This window comes from Trichosurus vulpecula, chromosome 3, assembly GCF_011100635.1.
Source record: "Trichosurus vulpecula isolate mTriVul1 chromosome 3, mTriVul1.pri, whole genome shotgun sequence".
Taxonomy (NCBI): Eukaryota; Metazoa; Chordata; class Mammalia; order Diprotodontia; family Phalangeridae; genus Trichosurus; species Trichosurus vulpecula.
The window spans coordinates 114,632,467-114,652,381 of NC_050575.1; the positions used below are offsets into that span (position 1 = coordinate 114,632,467).

Consider the following 19,915-nt stretch of genomic DNA (forward strand, 5'->3'; position numbering starts at 1 on the left):
TTTCCTGGCTTGCACCTACTCATAACTAGGTCGGGCCTTTCCTTCATGTCAGCCACCCCCACCTTCTTACCTAAGATGAGAACCAAGGTTCCTGCAGATCATTCACACAGATAGTTACCTAATTCGAGGCTATAGTGGGGTTCATGTGGCCCAAATGTGATTCTGTGACAAGAAAAGAGCTTGGAATCATGGTTAGGGGCGGCTCTTGGGGCAAGGAGTCAGGAGAGCTAGATTCTGGTCCCTGCCGTTACTGGCTCTGTGACTTCCTCTCCCCAGGCCTCAGATAACTTACCTATAACATGAGAGAATGGACAAGATGGTCTGCAGGGTCCTTTCCAGCTCTGACAATCTGTATTCTAAAATCTCTCCTAAAATCTGATTCTAAAGCCGTCTCAGCCCCCAGCAGCATGTCTTGTCATGGGCCCACTCAGGTCCTCACCTCCAGGGCAGTGCCTCCTGATGGGACAATTTCTTGTCTCAGATAGGGCTTGGCAGGCTGCCGCCCCTTCCTCTCGACTGCCTCGGCTGACCTCACGCACTCGGGTCTCCAGGCCCCAGGCTGACCCGCAGGTTTTCCCATCCTGGCTGCAGGGACTCCAGATACTCCAGGGTCCAAATTCACATTCCTCTACATGGGGTGGAGTGGGGGTGGGGGTGGGGATTGGAGGAAGGAGAAGGAAAGGAAGAAAGTAATAAAGTACCTGATAATTCACATTTCCAAAGAGAGACTTAAATCAAAGATTTAAAAGCCAGAATGTACTTTAGAGACCAGTTAGTCCTGTCCTTTGCTTTTATAAATGAGGAAGCTGAGCCCAACAGAGGTTAAATGAATCAGGTTAAAGTCAGCTCTTTCCACTGGACTACTGTGCCTCCCCAAAGTGTTCTTTGCAATAGTTCTGCAAGGTAGGCTGTATATTATTATACCCCCTTTCCAGATGGGAAAACTGAAGCCAACAGAAGTTTAAGTGACTTGAGTCACACAACTAATAAGTCTCAGAACTGGGATTAGGGGTTGCTTTGTTTAGTGGATAGAGAATAAGTATCAAAGCTAGGAAGATCTGCAGTGTTGGGCTTGGAGTCAGGAAGACCTGAGTTCAAACCCAGACTCAGCACTTACTAGCTGTGTGACCCTGGGCAAGTCACTTAACCTCTATTTGCCTCAGTTTCCTCATCTGTAAAATGGGGATTGATAATAGCACCTTCCTCTCAGGGTTATTGCGATGATCAAATGAGATAATAATTGTAAAGTTCTTAGCACAATGTTTGGGTTTAAAAGGTAAATGTTAGCTATTATTATTCAGATCCCACTTCTGATACATAATGGCTGTGTGCCATAAGAGAAAGTCACTTAACCCTTCAGTGCTCTAGGACTAGATCCTCTCTAAGATGCCAAATTGTGGAGAAGGTGCCAACTTACAATAGTAGAGTGGATTTCCTCACCTGGGAGTTCTCTACACCAGTGAAATTACAAGTCCAGTTTCTATCCCTCTCCTCTCTGAGTCTGATGCTTTTTCCATTATAATATGTTGAGTTAGAGCAGGGATGGTTGGGGGGGGCGGGTCATATTCTCCCATCACTTATCTCAGAATTTGAGACTTGGAAGGGACTTCGGTGGTCATGTGGTCCATACCTGAAAGGAATTCCCACTAAGACATACACGAGTGGTCATCTTGCCCTCTTCTTGTGGGTTCTCCCTGTCAAGGAGTGAAAGCCCATCACTTCTCCAGGCACTCATTGTACTTTGGGGCAACTACAATGGTTTTTCCTAACGTCAGGCCTAAATTCAGTTCCTCGGTTTCTACCCATTTTTCTGCTTCTGCCTTATGAGACCAAGCAGAAAGATCCATTCTCCATTTGACAGCCATTCGGATACTTGAAGTTAATTATCATGTGCCTCAAATCATCTCTTCTCCAAGGTAAACTAGCTCCTAGTTCCTTCAACAGATAACTCATAACCATTATTAGTGACCACAATAATTATAATCTATACGCATAAGAATTAATCATTATTGTTTAGGTTCAAAATACTTTTCCTTCCACTTTCCCATTGGATTGTCACTACAGTCCTGGGAAGAAGAGAATACAAATGCGATTTTCCCCTTATTCATAGAGAATAAAACTCAGGCTCAGGAAAAAGAAGTGCCTTGTCTGAGATCGCCACAGAGTGAGATGGTGGGGCAGAGTCTCAGTCCCAGGTCACCAAGAGAAGAGAGAGTGGCCTGCAGCTTCTGGCTTACCTTGGCATTCCCATGTGCTCTGGTGGGCAATGGTGCCTGGTGGGCAGGTGGGAGCGCACTTCCCCTTGTGCAAAAAAAACCTCCTTTTGCACCGAATGCAGAAGTCTTGGCTGAAACAGCTCTCACAGGTGGACCCACATTCTGTAACACAGCAACAGCTTCTGCCGTGAGGAACAGTAGGGTGGATGCCCCTTCACCCCTTCGCCCCCACCCAGTAGCCATCAGGAGCAGAGGAGGGGCACGCTACTCAGCAGGGATCTTTGGAAAGGTGGGCAAAACACAATAGTATGGGTCCTAAATGATCCTTATTATGGAATCAAAGGAGAATAATAATTAACTTTTACATATCACTGTAAGGTTTACAAAGTTCTTTATATGTGTCATCTTCTCTGAGTCTCACAACAACCCTGTGAACATGCCATCACTATCTCTATTTTGCAGTTGAGGAAAGTGAGGCTGACAGGTTTAAGTGACTAGCTCTGTGATCTTGGGCCTCAGTTCCCTCAACTACAAAGTTAGGACATCGGACTCAATGATATCTAAGGTTTCTTGAGGCTCTAAATCTATGATCCTATAATTTGCCCAGAGTTAGGTAACTCTAAAGGGTCCGAATGAGACAGGATTTGAACTCGGGTCTTCCTGACCACAAGTCCTCTGTACTACACTTCATTATTGCTTCTAGGTCAAAGACTGTCAAGCTGAGAGAACCCTTAGGAATTCTCTAATCCAACTGCCTCATTTTATAGGAGAACCTCGGTCCAAGAGAAAGGAAAGGACTTTCCCAAGACCACACAGTGGGAGGTGAATTTGGACTTGAAAATCTAGCCCATAGCTTTGTCCTATGTGCTGAAGCTCGAGGCAAAGGTGGTGCCCTTATTTTGAGTTTAGGCCCAGAGAGATCAAGTGAGTGACTTTACTAAGGTCACAAAGTGAGCCTTGAACGAAATCCCCATCTTTGAATTCCCAGGTCAGTCTGCTACCTACTCATTCTTGTAAACAGGGTCATGTCAGGGAGGATCAGGGAGGAAGCAGGAAGAGCATCCTTCTGGGGCTTGGGCTGGGGGAAGAAGGATGATGCAGAATAGATGTTCTTGGCCACAAGCCCCACGTACTTTTGCACCTGTTGACCTCGTGGCCACGCACACCAAAGTAGCCGTGGGGACAGTCATGTACACACTTCCCGTACTGGCGGATGCCATCTCTGCGAATATGGAGGAAAAGTCGTGGCTGGCAGGTGGAACAGCCGTTCTCTTCTGAGCAGATCAAACAGCCGGTGCAATTCTCCTTCAGCCCAACCCCCACTGTAGCAAGAACCAAGGGGTGGGTGAGAGAAAAGAGAATCAGGGATGCCCAGACTCAATAGCAACGTATGTACTCAGTAAAAGCCACGTCCTCTGCTCTTCCCCTGCCATACAAGGATACGGAATTACCTAAGTACCTTTTATCAAAATATCCGCAGACCAAAAGAGCACAACTTTATGGGAATGGAAAAAAAAGAAACACAGTTACATTAATGAGACAGGACACTTTTCCTTGTCTCATCAGGGCGGTAGCCTATAAGCACCAGCAACAGCCATGCTTTGATGCTGGTGATGTGATATGACCAAGCCTTAGCTTTAGCGGGGCAAGTTATTTTTGAAAAGAAACCTTGTTACGCTCTGTAAATGAAATATTGCCAGTATCGTAGAACCACAGTACTGGAGTGTCCTGCCTTATTATTCACTTATACGAGTTGGTGTGCCTCCCTCAGAAAGTCCCCATTCAGGCATGAATCCAAAGAGCTGTGACTAGAATATCGTTCCATGTCTACATCAAAGAAGGCGCTGTGCTCTGTGAGCAAGGCAGAATTGTAGTAGCTCAGAAGTACGTGAGACATGCAAATTTAGAGACATCTCCTCTCCAAATGTTCATACAGACTGTGCCCAACCTATGGCAGAGCTTTCCAAGCTCATATTGGTCTGATCAGTCACGGTTGGACACATTCTACCTTGACGCCAACAAAATGAGGTCATTTTGGTCCTCTTTGACTACAAAGGACAACAACCATTGTTCCTGGGAAGAAAAGAGATCCCTTTGTTTATCTTTGAGCAGTAGGAAGAAAGTTGGGCATCTGAATTGGTCATTTTAGGAAGAGCAGCCATTGATGATAAAGTCTTCATTTAGACAAAACCATCTGGGCTCTTGTCTGAGGGGACAGTTGCAAATTAACTTTGAGGTAGCCTTGTCTCTATACTTCACCTTAACACTCATCAAATAAGTAAGGAGGGAAAGAGAGAAAGACAGAGACAGAGACTTTGAGTCCAGCAGGAAAAGAAGCCTAAAGTATAAACCTAAGGAAATAAACATCAACATTATCATAATTCCAATTCATTTAGCATGGTACTCTACAGTTAGCAAAGGGCTCTAATCTTATGTGATCCTGTTACAGCTGATCAAATGGTCTTTCCAGGTAAATGTGGTGTGATGCACATTTTCTTTGCATAGAAACGACTTGGCCATTGGTCCAGAATTCTCAAGCAAGTGATCAAAGCAGGTACTGTGTGTTTCTCTGCCTCCACTTGCCTCCAAGACACTGCTACGACAGACTCTGTATGTTTAAACTGCTAGACACATAGAAAGTCAGAACTAAAGGGACTCTTAGAACATAGGATGTAAGAGATAGAAGGAACCTTACTTAAAACATAGAACATTGAAGGTGAGACCTGGAAAATATCTAGATCTAGTTCTATGTCTATCTATCTTATATACATACACATGCATATATGTGTGTATGTGTATACATGTGTGTATGTGTATACATATATATACATACACACACACACATATAGCCTTAGAACATAGAATGTCAGAGCTGGGAGGGACCTTGGAGAAAGTCTAGTCTAAATCCCCCATTTTATCAATAGGGAAGTTGAGGTCCAGAGCAGAGAAGAGAACTGCTCAAGATCATATCATGTGTTAATAATAAAGCTGGGACTAGAATCAGACTTTCAGTCCAGGTCTCTTCCCACCACACCCTATCTTCCTCCCAACCTTATGCTTCCCTGGGTCACTGAAGGTCACACAGGCCTGGGACAATCATTCCATTGCCTTTTGTTTTACTCTAGGGATAATTTTATCTGTCATCAGAGAGGTCGACTTAAATACTAATAGATCACAGTAGCTAGGTGGCTCAGTGGTTGGAGCATTGGGCCTGAAGTCAGGAAGACCTGAGTTCAAATGTGACCTCAGACACTTGCTAGTTGTGTGACCCTGGGCAAGTTACTTAAATTCTATCTGCCTCGGTTTCTTCATCTGTAAAATGAGGATAATAGTATCTATCTCCCACTGTTGCTATGAGTCTCAAATGAGATAATATTGTAAAGAGCTTAGGCACAGGGCCTGGCACATAGTAGGCGCTTAGTAAAAGCTCATTTCCTAATATAGATCTCTTTGTCCAAAACTTTGTATGATGTTGAGATCATTTCACTTCTCTAGTCAACAAGTATTAATTAAAGCACCTACTGTGTGCCAGGCATTGTGCTAAGCCTCAGTTAATGTCTAAATCTGTTCAAAGAAAGCGTATGACTAGATGTTGTCTGAGTTCCCTTCCAGCTCTAACATTCTAATGCTTTTTCCAGCTCTGGCATCCTACGTTCTATGTTCTAAGATCCCTTTCTTTTCAAATATTCTGACACTCTAAGGCCCTTTCCAGCTCTAACATTTGATGTTCTAAGATCCCTCCCAGGTCTCTCATTCTATGTTCTACATTCTGAGGTCCCTGACAGTTCTGACGGGCCATGAAATGAACTCTCTTGTTGGTTGCAGTGCCCTCGTGTGTTTCTACACTGTAGTATCACTTTATGTTTTTTAAGGGCACGATATTGCTTTTAATCACAGCATCAATAAAATTGGTTAGGAAATCTTTCTCCCCTTCATGTTTATTTAGTTCCCCTTCTCCCTTCCTGCTCCCTTGGACTGAGCAGACTCTGAGTAATGGTGGCTCTTCTCTTCATATCACTTTTTCAAAAGCCAAGAGAATATGGTTTTTATTCTCACGCAGGCTGGAAAGTTCTCCCACGCAGACAGCTCCTCGCTGGTGAGGTGTGCTTTTAATAAGAGCCTTGTAGCTCTGATTGCAACCTCCCGGAGTGTTCTGAGGGCTACAGATGTGATTGTGGCCCCATGAGACTCTTTTCCTTAATCTCTGATATTCACTTCAGCTTCCCCAACTTCTGCTGTTTCCCAATCAACACCATCTTTTGAAAGGAAAATTGCTAATTTGACCCTCTAAAAACTATCACAGATTGCTTTAGAGTTGTCTTGTTACAATTTAAAGAGCCCTTGGAATATGGTCTAGTCTATCCCAAGGGCATTGGGCTGTGAATCTTAGAAACTTAGAATTATATACAACTCATAGAATTTCTTTTTTTTTTGAGGGGGGAAGGCAAGGCAATTGGGGTTAAATGACTTGTTCAAGGTCACACAGCTAGTAAGTGTGTCAAGTGTTTGAGGCTGGATTTGAACTTAGGTCCTCCTGACTCCAGGGTGAGTGCTCCACTCACTGAGCCACGTAGCTGCCCCAACTTATAGAATTTCATAATAGCCCTTTAGAACCTAAAATTTTTATATTTGAGGCTCTAGAATCAAAAGACCTGGGTTCAAATCCCACCTCTGTTGCTTATTACTTGTGTGGCTTTGGGTATCTTATTTACTATCCCCGGACCTCAGTTTCCTCAACTGTAAAATGAAGGGGTTGAATAAGTTGGTCCCTTCTAGCTCTGGGCTTATGTGTCTATGAAGCCCAGTATCCCAGTTCCTCAGCTAGTGTTCTCACTACTACCACGCACTTGTCATCTTGAAGAATATAGTACCCAATGAGGCAATAGAAAGGCATCTGGAGATCTGGACCAATTCTCTGCCTGTGTCTCCAAAGAGAGCTCTGCCTTTTTGTGATTCCAGTTCCCAGGAGAGTAGAAAGAGTTGTCTAGAGGGCCCTAGGGAAAGCGCAGTATATCTTCCAGGGGAGTTGTAATTCATACCAGCAGGAGGCTGGGCCCCCTTACCTGCTGTAGTCCCAAGAGCTATGTTCAAATGATCCTGAATGTCAAAGATGACCCAGCTTAATGTAACAAGATCTTGGTGTATGGAGGGTATGGAGGTGTATGTTCCTTGGGACAGGCCATGTGCGTGGAAGGCTCAGGGGTCAGCCCCTCACAGAGATGCTTCTCCCATTTGGCCTCTCTTATGTTTCCTGGGCTCCTGTACAATAGCAAGTAACTTGCCTGGATATCAAGTGAAGTCATCAGCATCTCCATGCTTAGAGCAAATGCTGTATTACAGGGTTGGGACGCGTGCAATGAATTTTAACTCTTTGGGAACCAGCTAAAGTTAACCCCAGAAGGCATTAACTAAAGACTACCTGGTTCCTGAATATGGTGGATGATATTACCTGGTACTGAGTTTAGACTTGGTTGATGACTAAGACACGCACAGGAAGAGCAGGGCACAGTGGCATTTGGTGCCTATTTCTATCTGAGGCTCTCAAAGCCCTTAACAATTTCCCTGGAGGCAGCTAAGTGGTGTGATGGACAGAGCACCAGGCCTGGAGTCAGGAAGACCTGAACTCAAATCCAACCTCAAACACTTATTAGCTGTGTAACCCTGGGCAAGTCACTTGACCTGAGGCAGACACCTCAGTTTCTTCAGCTGTAAAATTGGGATAAAAATAGCACCTACCTCCCAGAGTTGTTGTGAGGATCCAATGAGATAATATTTGTAAAAAATGCTTAGCACAGTGCCTGGCACATTTTTTGGTAGTTTAGTCACTTTTCAGATGTATCCAACTCTTTGTGACCCCTTGGGGCTTTCTTGGCAAAGATTTGCCATTTCCTTCTCCAGCTCATTTTACAGATGAGGAAACTGAGGCAAACAGGGTTAAGTCACTTAGCCAGGATCACACGGCTACTAAGTGTCTGAAACCAGATTTAAACTCAGGAAGATGAGCTTTCCTGACTCTAGCCCCAGCACTCTACCCACTGTGCCACCTAGCTGCCCGCTGGGCATATAGTAGCTGTTATATAAATGGTTATTCCCTTCCTTCCCCTGTTAGGGAGGCTCTTAGAACCGAGGGGAGTGGTTTCAACTCTAGAACCCGGCACTGAAGGCCTACTTGGGTGATGTTTCTTCCAGCTTTGTACACTAGGGGCTAGAGCGTCACTTACCTGTCAGCTCCTGTCTGTCAGAAATAGGGTCTGGGCAAGAAGGGAAGAGGAACACAGAGGACCTCCCCCATCCCTTCCCCCACCTCCATGCCCAGCCCCAGTTCAACTGATGCCAGAAGCAAATAGAACATTTTGTCACGATGCTGCATCATATGGCGAAAAGGCTGGCAGTGAGAAATCCTGGGTTCAAGCCCTTGATATGTCACTTACTAGTTGTGAGGATGTGGGCAAATTACTTTCCTCTCTGGGTCTCTGATTTTCCTCTATAAAGTGAGGAAAGTAATCCTTGCCCCACCAATTGCATGAGATTGTAGTAAGTATCAAATAAGATAGCTGATCTAATTATAGCTAAAAAACATAATATATAAGCAAGGAGTAATAACAGTAGTGATAAAAAAGAACAGCAAAGAGGAAGTCCCTTTCCCCAAATATCTTGTTTGAAATTCTACCATCAGATCCCTTGGGGGTCTTCAAGACTGTTTGGGAAGTACAAATGGTCCCGGGAAGTAACATACCCTCTACTCTTATCAGCTCTCCTATAGCTGATATAAACCTAAGAGCAAGTTCCTTTCAAGCAATCAATAAGCTTTGGGGATAGGAACCCCAAAGTCCCTTGAGACGAGGATCTAATGAGAGGAATCGGGGGTAAGGGATTCAAAAGAGGTGAAAGGGTATCAAAGACAGGGTTTGACATCCTAGGTTGACATCCTAGGTCGAATGGAGTCTGAAGAATTCCAGGGAGCGTTGGAGGAAGCAGGACCTCAGAAAAACAGAAAGAGGCAGTGGAAAGCTACCCCAAGGGCCAGAGAGAGAAGGAGGAAGGAGGAGGAAAAGGAGGGAGAGGGGAAATAGAACTGGAGACCGGCAGGAAAGCTTAGCCACTCACAGAAGAGGGAGAATTAAGAAAGTGGGAGATAGGGAGTCAGCCCAAAAGAGGCGTGGAGACTTGGAATTTGTTCTTGGCTCTGTCCCTGACGTCCTGTGTAATTCTGAATTCCATTTTTTCTCTCCAAAAGTTAATATCCTTGTCTTTAAAATGAGGAGGTTGGATTGAATGATCTCTAATAGCCTTCCAAGGCGAACATTATATATTCTGCACTCTAAGGGTTCTTCCAGCCCTGATATTGAATAATCCAGTGACAAATTTTTTTGGGGGGGAAATATTTTGGAGTGCTAGGGAGGGGTCTTTTGGTCTGGTGACACTGAACTCCCCCTGCTCCCCCAAGCTAAGTGTGGGTAACACTGTCCCCAGAGAGTGAACTAAGTGGTTGGCATTGTATTATTCACAGTCTGATATGAATAAGAGCTAGCATTTACATAGCTCTTTAAGACTTACAGTGATTTACAAATATTATCTTGTTTTATCCTCACAAAACCCTGGGAGGTTAGGTGCTATTATTATCCCCATCTTACAAATGAGGAAACTGTGGCAAGCAGAGATTAAGTGATTTATGTAGGGTCACACAGCTAAAGTTTGGTCCTCATCCCATCCAAGGACTTTTTCCTGGGGTTCAAAGTGACCGGGGCTGAGCTGAGGAGAAAAATCTACTACCACCACCACCACCAAAAATCTTTTGATCAAATTACCACTTGACTGCGTGTCTGCTGAGCGTCGAGCCCTTTGCTTTGGGCTGAAGAAGAAATAAGGATGAACCTGCCCCCCCCACCCACCCAGGAGCCCATTTACAATCTAGCGGGAAGGACAGGATTCACTTACATGTAAAAAGTGACTAATATTCCCAGGCAGGCTGTAACCAGTGACTACTTAAGAAGTAGAAAGAACCTTATTTTGAGGGAGCTGGAAGGACCATTTGAATCTAGAATGTCAATGCAGGAAGAACCCTTACAAGGAAGAATGTCAGAATTTGAAAAGACAGTAGAACACAACGTATCAGAGTTGGAAGGGAACCTAAAACATGGGAGAATGTCCAAGAGGAGAAGAACTTTAGAATACAGAGTTGTTTAAACTGGAAAAGACCTCGAACATAAAACATAGAATATCACGGGGGAAAGAACCTTAGAACATAGAACACCAACTGTAGAAAGGACCTAAGAATATAGATTACTAGAACACGAAGGGATCTTATAAATAACTTAGCCCAATCTTTTCATTTTACAGAAGAGGAAATGAGGCATAACAGGGTAATGGCAGAGGCAGAATTCAAACTCAGGCCTCTTGAATCTCTGTTCAGAGTTCTTTCGCCGCACTGAGATCCCTCTTGATATCTGGAAGAATGAAGTGTTTTCATAACCCAAAGAAATGGAGCTATTATAGTGAAATAAAAGGCAGTTGGGTAGATGTTTTTAGGCAGGAAACCTAGTTGGAGTCCCCTCAGATCATATCCTAGGGCAGCACATAAAACTGACGCACAAAGTTGGATTCTTCTTCCACATCCTTTCCCCTTGACACTGTTGGGATGAGGGGGAGTTGAGGAGTTAGGGTGGGGGGAGAATCCCTGGGTGGTTGAGCTCATCTAGGCTCTGTGGGGGGCAGGAAGGGGGGAAGAATGATCATGTGAAGGGATGTGTGTGAGATCACATAAAAAAGAAATAAGCCTCTTAGGGGAGATGGTTGGCAAGGAGTTATTTAGGGGCAGAGACAGTGGCTTACTGACCCATCTCCTATCAATCCCCAGGCGCCAATCTCCTCCAGAGTCTCAGGGTAACAGTCACTGCTCTGCGAGGGTGTCCCTCTGTGTCTGGGAACCCCAATCCTGCCTCTTCTCTCTTGAGACTTTGCTTCTCCCTCTCATTAACAAACCACCTTGGACCCATTACATTGCTCTGGACTCAATTATACATTGGTTTAATGCTTGCAACCTTTGCATCCCAAAGGCTTTACCAGCTGTGTCTTTAAAAAAAAAGAACTACGATAAAAATAAACATTCTTTTTTGATGCCTCATTGTACAACCAGCTGGAGATGGGAGAAAGACTCTTCCACTGACTCTCTGGGTGCCTTTGGACAAATCCCTTCCCCTCCCTGGGCCTCAGTTTCCTTATTTGTAAATGGAGGGTGTTGAATTGGACGATCCCTAAGGTCCCTTCCAGCTTTGATATCCCATGTTCTACATTAGCTCTCAACCATCATAATCTTTCCTTTTTTATGTAATGAATTTATTATTGTTGTTGTTAATAATGATCATTTCAATCTTCTCATCTTTTTTTAAATAGCGTTCAGATCAAAACAGTCCTGGACCAAGTCGTTATACTACACTGCTACTATTCTTGTACATTTAATGTTCTCTGGCAATAAAATAACTACTTTTTGTAGCTGAATAAAAGTATCAGGGGGTCAGTGCCTCTTCTGTGGGCTTACAGAAAATGTCCCTGAGACAGCTCCCATAACAGACAGGAGGCCAGGAATAATATGTACCTCCTCCTGTGTCTGTGTGATTTTGATTTCTTCTGTTAGTCTCTGTATTTTGAAAGTTTTCATTCCACATAGCCTGGAGATTATGAGTATTTGATATGGCAACACCAATTAAAAACATTATTAAATGTTTATGATCAATGTCGCGTCAGGGTGACCGTGGGCAACAGGCTTGTCTATGAAAGTTGTCAGTTTCAACACAGTTTATTTGTGGAATTCTCAAGATTATTTTGAAGTCTATATTTACAACATGGGGGAGGGGTGGTTTGTAGCCTAATAGTTTATGAAAGATGTTGCGCTTCCGCTATACAATTTTAGCTGCCAGATTGTCTTGTTAGGTATTCAGTAGGTGCTAAATTTTAGCAGCTTGCAATGACACGTTGCATAGTTTCTACCATTTTCTTACATAATCTGCACTGGCCACTAAATCCTAGCTCCTAAAGGAGAGCTCTCTTCAGTAATTTCTGGTGGCAAAAATAAGAATAGCAAACATTTATTTAGTGCCTACTGTGTACCAGTCACTGCGCTAAGTACTTTACAAATATTATCTTATTTGATGCTCATAACAACTTTGGGAGGTAGGGGCTATTATAATCCAAATTTTTACAGATGAGGAAACTAAGGCAAACAGAGGTTAAGTGACTTGTCCAGGGTCACACATCTAGTAAGTTTCTGAGGTCCTATTTGAATTTAGGTCTTTCTGATTCTAGGCTTGGCACACTATCCAGTGCTGACTTGGCACTAATAACCTCTTCCATTTCTGTGAATAAATTTTCATGATCTAGCCATTCGACACTTCTGTAGATATATTGTTGGTTTATTATCATCATCACTATTGTCTCATTCTCATCTTTTTTGGTAGAGTCCAGACCATTTAAAAGTCCTGGGATAAAATTGTATTTGTCTATTAATCTTTTACATTTATTCTTCTAGCAACATGTGGACCAAATAACAGTTTTGTGGCTGGATGAAAGCATTAAGATTTTTTATTATTCCAGGGAAAATAATCCCTTACATTTGTATAGTACTTAATAATTTCTGTATAGTACTTGATATATATATACATATATATATGCTACATGTTTACTATATGTGCAATAATACTACATATAGTACTTTATAATTTGTATATTGCTGTTCAGTCATTCAGTTGTGTCCAACTCATTGTGATCCTGCGGACCATGGTGGGCCCCATGAATGATGGCATACCAATACTATCCATGGGATTTTCTTGGCAAAGATACTGAAGTGGTTTGCCATTTCTTTCTACAGTGGATTACGGCACACAGAGGATAAGTGACTTGCCCGGGGTCACACAACTAATAAGTGTCTGAGGCCAGATTTGAATTCAAATCTTCCTAACTCCAGCCTGGTACTCTATCCGCTGAGCTAACTAGCTGCCTCTGTAATTTGTATAGTGCTTTGTAATTTTGAGTCTAATTTGAGACACATGATGGCCCTGTTAGGGAGGCAAGACAGGTATTATGATCCCCACTATACAGATAAGGTAAATGAGTAACAGAGAAATAAGTTTACACAGTGAGGTGGGGCTGGATATGGGATTAGAAACAAGGCCTCCTGTCTTCCAGTCCAAGACTCCATTTTCTTGTTTCTGTACTTGTCTCTGTGGGCGTTTTCTTTTTCCTGTATTCTTTTTTTTTTTTAAAGGCAAAATTATGTTGAGAGAAGCTGAGATCTTGGCCATTTGTAGCAAATTCTTGCATAGGAGAAAGAACATGGAATTTGGAGTCAGAGGACCCAAGTTCAAGCTCTGTTAGGTACATAAACTTGGTCAAATAACTTTCCCTATGTGATCCCCAGTTTATTTCTCTCTAAAATGAAGGGATTGCATTTGCAGGTCCTTCAAATCCATCCTAGCTCTAAAAATTACAATGGGCTCCAGACTGAAGGTCTTTGTCAGGAATGGTCTCCATCATGAACCGTTCTCTGGGGTGGCCCTGAGTCACTTTTCAAACTCCAAGTGTGGGATGAGTCACAGTGATGTCTTTCTAGGTCTAGACCTCAAAGTAAGTTTATCCATCCCAGGAAATGGTAGTGGGGAGGGGGCAGGAAGGATTGAGGAGGTCAGGCCCAAAGAGACATCAGGTGTGGGAGGCCAGATGGCAAACTGGCCCTTGTTGGAGGGTAGGAGGAAACAGTCAGCGAACTCTTCTCAGAGCCTAGGGCCATGGGAAAAAGGAGTTTTGGCAGCACTACATCCCTACCTCCACTGCGGCCAGAGTTCTGAGAGAAGGGTTGATGCCCCAACCCTGACTACTATCTGTGGACACAGCCTGTATCTCTGTGCCTTTGCTCATATCATTGCTGATTCTCAACCCATCCCATCCCCATCCCTATCTGTTGACAATCTTCCAATTCTTAAAGGTCCAGCTTCAAGGCTATCTCCTTGGGATTATCACCATCATGCTCGCATTTCTATAATACCCTTAGGATTGATAAAGCACCTACAAATTGGAAATTCCCATTTCATAGGTAAGGACCTGAGGTTCTGAGAAGTTAAATGCCTTCCCCAAGGCTAGGTGGCACAGTGGATAAAGTGCCAGGACTGAAGTCAGAAAGACTCACCTCCCTGAGTTCAAATCTGGCCTTAGACACTAGCTGTGTGGCCCTTGGCAAGTCACTTAATCCTGTTTGTCTCAGTTTCCTCATCTGTAAAATGAACTGGAGAAGGAAATGGCAAGCCACTTCAGTATCTTTGCCAAGAAAACTCCAAATAGGGTTGCAAAGAGTCAGACACTGAAACAAGTGAACAACGAAAGGTTATATAATTGATATCGGAGCCAAGATGGAACCCAGGCTTCCTGATTAGAGGGGAGTCAGTCTGGGGATCTAGTAGTCTTTCTGCTACATGCCTTACAGCTCACAGAAAGCAGGAATGATGTCTTAGTTGCATTTCTATCTTTTCTGGTACTTCACAAAGTGTGCCATACACAGTAAGCAAGTAAGTAAACGCTTGTTGAAATTAAGGCTGTTAACAGATGGTTCTCTTAGCATCTTAGCATCTTTCATGTCATTAATAACGAGAGAAAAACAAATTGAAGCAACTATGAATTTTTCCTCATACCCATCAGGTGGGCAAAGATAACAAAAATGGAAAAAGACAAATGTTGGAGGAACTCTGGGAAAACATGCCCTGTTGGTAGAGCTATGAACTGGTCTGATGGGAATTTGAATCTATGACCCCAAAACTATTAAACTGTGCATACTCTTTGACACAGCAATGCCACTTTTAGGCTTAACTCCCAAGAAATTAAATGAGGAGGGAAAAAGCTCATATGTACAAAAAGATTTATAGCAGTTCCTTTGCTGGTGACAAAGAAGTGGAAACTAAGGGTGTGTCCATCTATTGGGAGATGGCCAAACAAATGTTGGTGGTCTATGACTGTGATAGAATACCACTGGGAAACGGATGGTTTCAGAGGAACCTGGAAGACATATGAACTGATGTAGAGTGAAATGAGAAGATTCAAGAGAACAATTCATAAAGAGAAACAGTTCTGAAAGATGAAGAACTCAGATCAATGACATGGCCCACCACAATTACAGAGGACAAATGAAGAATCTGTTACCTACCCCTGACAGAGAAGTGATGGACTCAGTGTACTAAATGAGACATGGATTTTTGGCCTGACAAATTCGGGAATTTGCTTTACTAAACTATGAATACTTGTTACCAGTATTTTCTTTTTTTTTCTTCTATGGGAGGAGGTGAAGTTTTTATTAATTAAAAATTAAAATAAAGGTTTAAAAATATATCATGTAGGGCTCTCCTGAGGGGCAAAAGGTCAAAATAAGGGAGTATCTTATATATTAAAATAAGAACTACCCCACCTCTCTTTTCTGAGCCCCTTTAAGCTACTCTTATCAGGTGTCCAGGCCCCTCATGCTGTCTTAGGACCTTTCTTTCAGAATTGAAAGTGATCCAAAAGACTTACATGAATTAATGCAGAGGGGAGTGAGCAGAACCAGGAGAACTGTACACAGCAGCAACATTGTGCGACGGTCATCTCTGAATGACTTAGCTGTTCTCAGTAATACAATGATCCAAGACAATTCCAAAGGACTCACGATGAGAAATGCTATCAGCCTCCAGAGAAAGAATTGGCATCTGAATACAGACAGAAACAAGCTATTCTTTTCCTTCCTTCCTTCCTTCCTTCCTTCCTTCCTTCCTTCCTTCCTTCCTCCCTCCCTCCCTCCCTCTCTCCTTCCCTCTCTCTCTCTCTCTCTCCCTCTCTCTCTCTCTCTCTCTCTCTCTCTCTCTCTCTCTCTCTCTCTCCAAAATGACTAATATGGAAATGTTTCACATGATTGCACATATTTAACCTATATTAGTTTGCTTACTATCTCAGGGAGAGGGGAGGGGAAAAAGGAAGGGATAGAATTTGGAACTCAAAACAAAAACCCCCCAGCAAATATTTTAAATGTTTTTACATGCGATTGGAGAAAAAATAAAATATTATTAAAAAAGAAAATGATCTGAGTTATTAAGACACTTAATTATAGTATTTATTTACTGTTTTGTTTCAATAAGGTCAAAAAAATTTTTAAACTAACTAAATAAGTAAAGCCTTTTAAAAAATCTTAACCTTCTCCTGGACCCTGACTCTATCCTGTGTCCTGTTTAGCTGGACTTCAGCCAGCTATCCTCTTTAAGAGGTAAACTTCCAGTCTTCTCTACTCTTGCCCATAAATTGGACCTTCCTAGAAAGGTAAGAACTCATGAATCCTACCTAGTATGAGCATGCAGTCAAATAATGCAGATGACACAAAGCTAGGAGGTTAGCTAATACCTTAGATGACACATTCTGGATCCAAAAAGCTCTCATCAGGTTAGAACTTTGGGCTGAATCTAATGAGATTATTTTTAACAGCAATAAATTCAGTCTTATCCTGAGTTAGAAAAACTAATCCCATAAGTCTAAGAAGAAGGAGGAGGAGGGAGAAGAGGATGATGATGATGAGGGTGAGGAAGAGGATGAATGGGCAGGTAGTAGTTTGTCTGTAAAGATCAGGGGTTTCTAATGGACTGTAAGGTCACCATGAGTTAGCAGTGTGATATGGTAATCATGAAAGCTAAACTGATCCAAGGTTGCATTAAGAAGAATGTAGAGTTTAGGACTAGATAACTGATAGTTCCACTGCTCCCTTTGGTCAAACTATCTCTGGAATATTCTGTTCAATTCCAGGCTATTAGAAAGGCCATAGATCAGCTACGAAGCACCTAGAGATATGTAATGAGGATGGTGGGAGACCTTGAGGTCATGGTATGTCAGGATAGATTAAAAAGGGGAAGGGATGGGGAAAATATTTATTAATCCCCTCCTGTATGCCAGGCACTGTGCTAAGCACTTTGCAAATATTATCTCATTTGATAAAGGAACTGGGGATGTTTCCCTGGAGAAGAGAACACTTAGTGAGGACAGCTATATTCAAGTATTTGAAGGGCTGTCATGTGGAAAAGGGATTAGAACTTCTGTTTGTCTCCTGGGAGCAGACCTAGGCAGAAGAAGCAAATTTCAGCTCCATGTAAGGCTAAACTTCCAAGTAATGAAACCATCCCAACATGAAATTAGCTGCCTGGGGAAGTGGTGAATTTCCCTTCCTGGGAGGTCTTCAGCACTTAGTACAATGCCTGGCACATACTAGGCACTTAATAAATGCTTATTAATTGATTCAAGCAAAGACTGGATGACCACTTTTCCAGTGTATTCTAGAGGCGATCCTTTTTCAGGCATAGGAGGTGGGCCCACACAACTTTCTTCATTGGAGCTGTCAACATTATCCCAAAGGATCCAAACCCTCAACAAGTAGATGGCCCTTCCAACTCTGAAAATCTGTGAAATTAGTTAGTCAACAAGCATTTATTAAGACGGCCCTTCCAACTCTGAGAATCTATGAAATTAGTTAGTCAACAAGCATTTATTAAGAGTTTATTATGTTCCAGGCCTTACACTAAGGCTTTTTTAATCCATGGTGCTTACTACAGTGTTGGAATCAGGAAGACTTCTCTTCCTGAGTAGTTCAAATCCAGGCTCAGACACTTACCAGATGTGCGACCCTGGGCAAATCACTCAACCCTGTTTGCCTCAGTTTCCTCACCTGTAAAATGATCTGGAGAAGGAAATGGCAAACCACTCTATTATCTTTGCCAAGAATCCCCCCTAAATGCACATGTAGTTTCCATTAAGACTTTTAGTGTGTAGGGAACTCACTACTTATCTGGTGGGAAAGCTGCCTTCTGGGGACAGGTCTAGTTGTTGGGAAATTTTTCTGTGTATTTAGCTGAAGTTGGTCCTCTTTCCTCCCATGGCTCCTAATTCTTTTTCTTCATCCTTTGTTCTCAAAGAGAACCAATGATATCATAAGGGTGATGTCTTGACTTGCAAGTGAGTTGGATTTAAGTGAGGCAGAGCTGCCCAAAGTCGTCAGCCCCACTCTCTCCTCCGATCATTGGAGTCCATTGGCAAGACAAAGGTCAAGATGACTGGCATTGGCCCAGGATGCAGGGGGCATAGCTGCTGGGAAGCAGGGGCCTTCTCATGTTCCTAATACACCATGAAATTGTAGTTTCTTAAAAAAAAAGATCGGAGACGTCTTCAATTTGATGCTTGAAAGGACTTAAACCCTTGAAGATCAAACTGGAGAAGATTCTGCCTAAAGAGCAGTTCATTATCAAATGAAATAATATGTACAAAGCTCTTTGCTGAACTTAAAGCTATAGACACGTTGACTATAATTATTATTGTCATCATCATCACCCATCCCCCTTGCATTAGAGCAGCTGATGTTCACCCTTACACATACTGTGTGCGGAATCCTACAAGAGAGTTGTGCTCCAAACATAGGCACTTGGTGCTTTTGGAATGGAATGGACCTAGAACAGAATATTAACTAACAATCAAAGCTGGAAGGCATCCAGTAACATTAAGCAAAGAATGTTGGAGCTGCACAGGACCTGATCTTGACTCATCCAGTCAACCTCCTCCTGTAACAGAGAACGAGAATGGAAGCTTCCTGAGGTCAGGCACTATCTCACCTTTGTATTTGTATTTCCAGAACCTCATATAGTACCTTTAAATTAAATTAAATGCACACAGGTATTTAATGAGCATTTATCCACAAGATCACAGATTTAAATATAGAAAAGACATTAAAGATCATCAAGTCCAACTTCCTTATTGTACAGCTGAGGAAGCTAAAGTTGTGAGAGATTAAGTGACTTGCCAGCTAGTTACCGGTTGAGGCAGGATTCTAACTCAAGTCTTCTTGAATTCATGTCCAGTGGCTTCCCAATTGTTGACTGATTGCTCAAGGTCACATAAAGCGAGTTGACAGCCAAGGTGGGATTTATCTCTAGGTTCTCATACCCCTGTCCTGTGTCCATATGGCTTAGTTTTCCTCTTGTTGACAGTCAGGACCCACTGGGATAATGTCTAAGACCTCTGAAGAAACCCCTGTGGAGCCATCTCCTATACTCCTGGGTATGAGCCAAGAAGTGTGTGATTTCAGGAGTACTTGGAAAGCCCTAATGCCCTCATACCTTCTCTTTAACCATCCCTTACATTGTGCTTTTATTTCCTCATTGCTTTAACTAAAGGCTGCTTCTCCTCCTCCTCCTCTTCTTCTTCTTCTTCTTCTTCTTCTTCTTCTTCTTCTTCTTCTTCTTCTTCTTCTTCTTCTTCTTCTTCTTCTTCTTCATCTTCTTCATCTTCTTCTTTGTCTTCTTCATCTTCTTTTCTATTTAAAGGAAGATTCTTCAGAAGTCATTCTCAGTCATTGACACCTGAATGTGAATGATGGACCCAAGAGCAAGGCTGGAAGTTGTCTTGAGAAGGTAGAGAAAGAAGGCCATTTCTTTCTATGAAATAGAAATGAAGAGACTGGTGAATTGAAGAACAGCATGGTAGGATTTAGAATTGGAACTTTAGAGCTAGAATGGATGTTAGAAATTATCTAATCCAGCACCTTCATTTTAGAGAGCACAAAACTGAGGTTCCAGTAAGGAAAGAAACTTACCCCTAGGGAACCCAGAGGGCAGGGCTAGGATTCTAACCCATAGCTCTCTTCCATTTCTGTAGCACTT

At 42.7% G+C, this 19,915-nt stretch overlaps 1 protein-coding gene across 1 annotated transcript in view; it reads right to left on the reverse strand.

The window, feature by feature from the left end:
• Positions 1–392: 392 nt before the first annotated feature.
• The window catches only part of RSPO4 (R-spondin 4), a 30,161-nt gene continuing 10,638 nt past the window's right edge, over positions 393–19,915 (reverse strand). Inside the window, exons 2-4 of the mRNA XM_036749791.1 lie at positions 3,350–3,538; positions 2,238–2,378; positions 393–628 (exon numbers count right to left, since the gene is read on the reverse strand). Coding sequence (XP_036605686.1) covers positions 393–628; positions 2,238–2,378; positions 3,350–3,538 — 566 coding nt within the window. The remainder of the gene's footprint in view (positions 629–2,237; positions 2,379–3,349; positions 3,539–19,915) is intronic.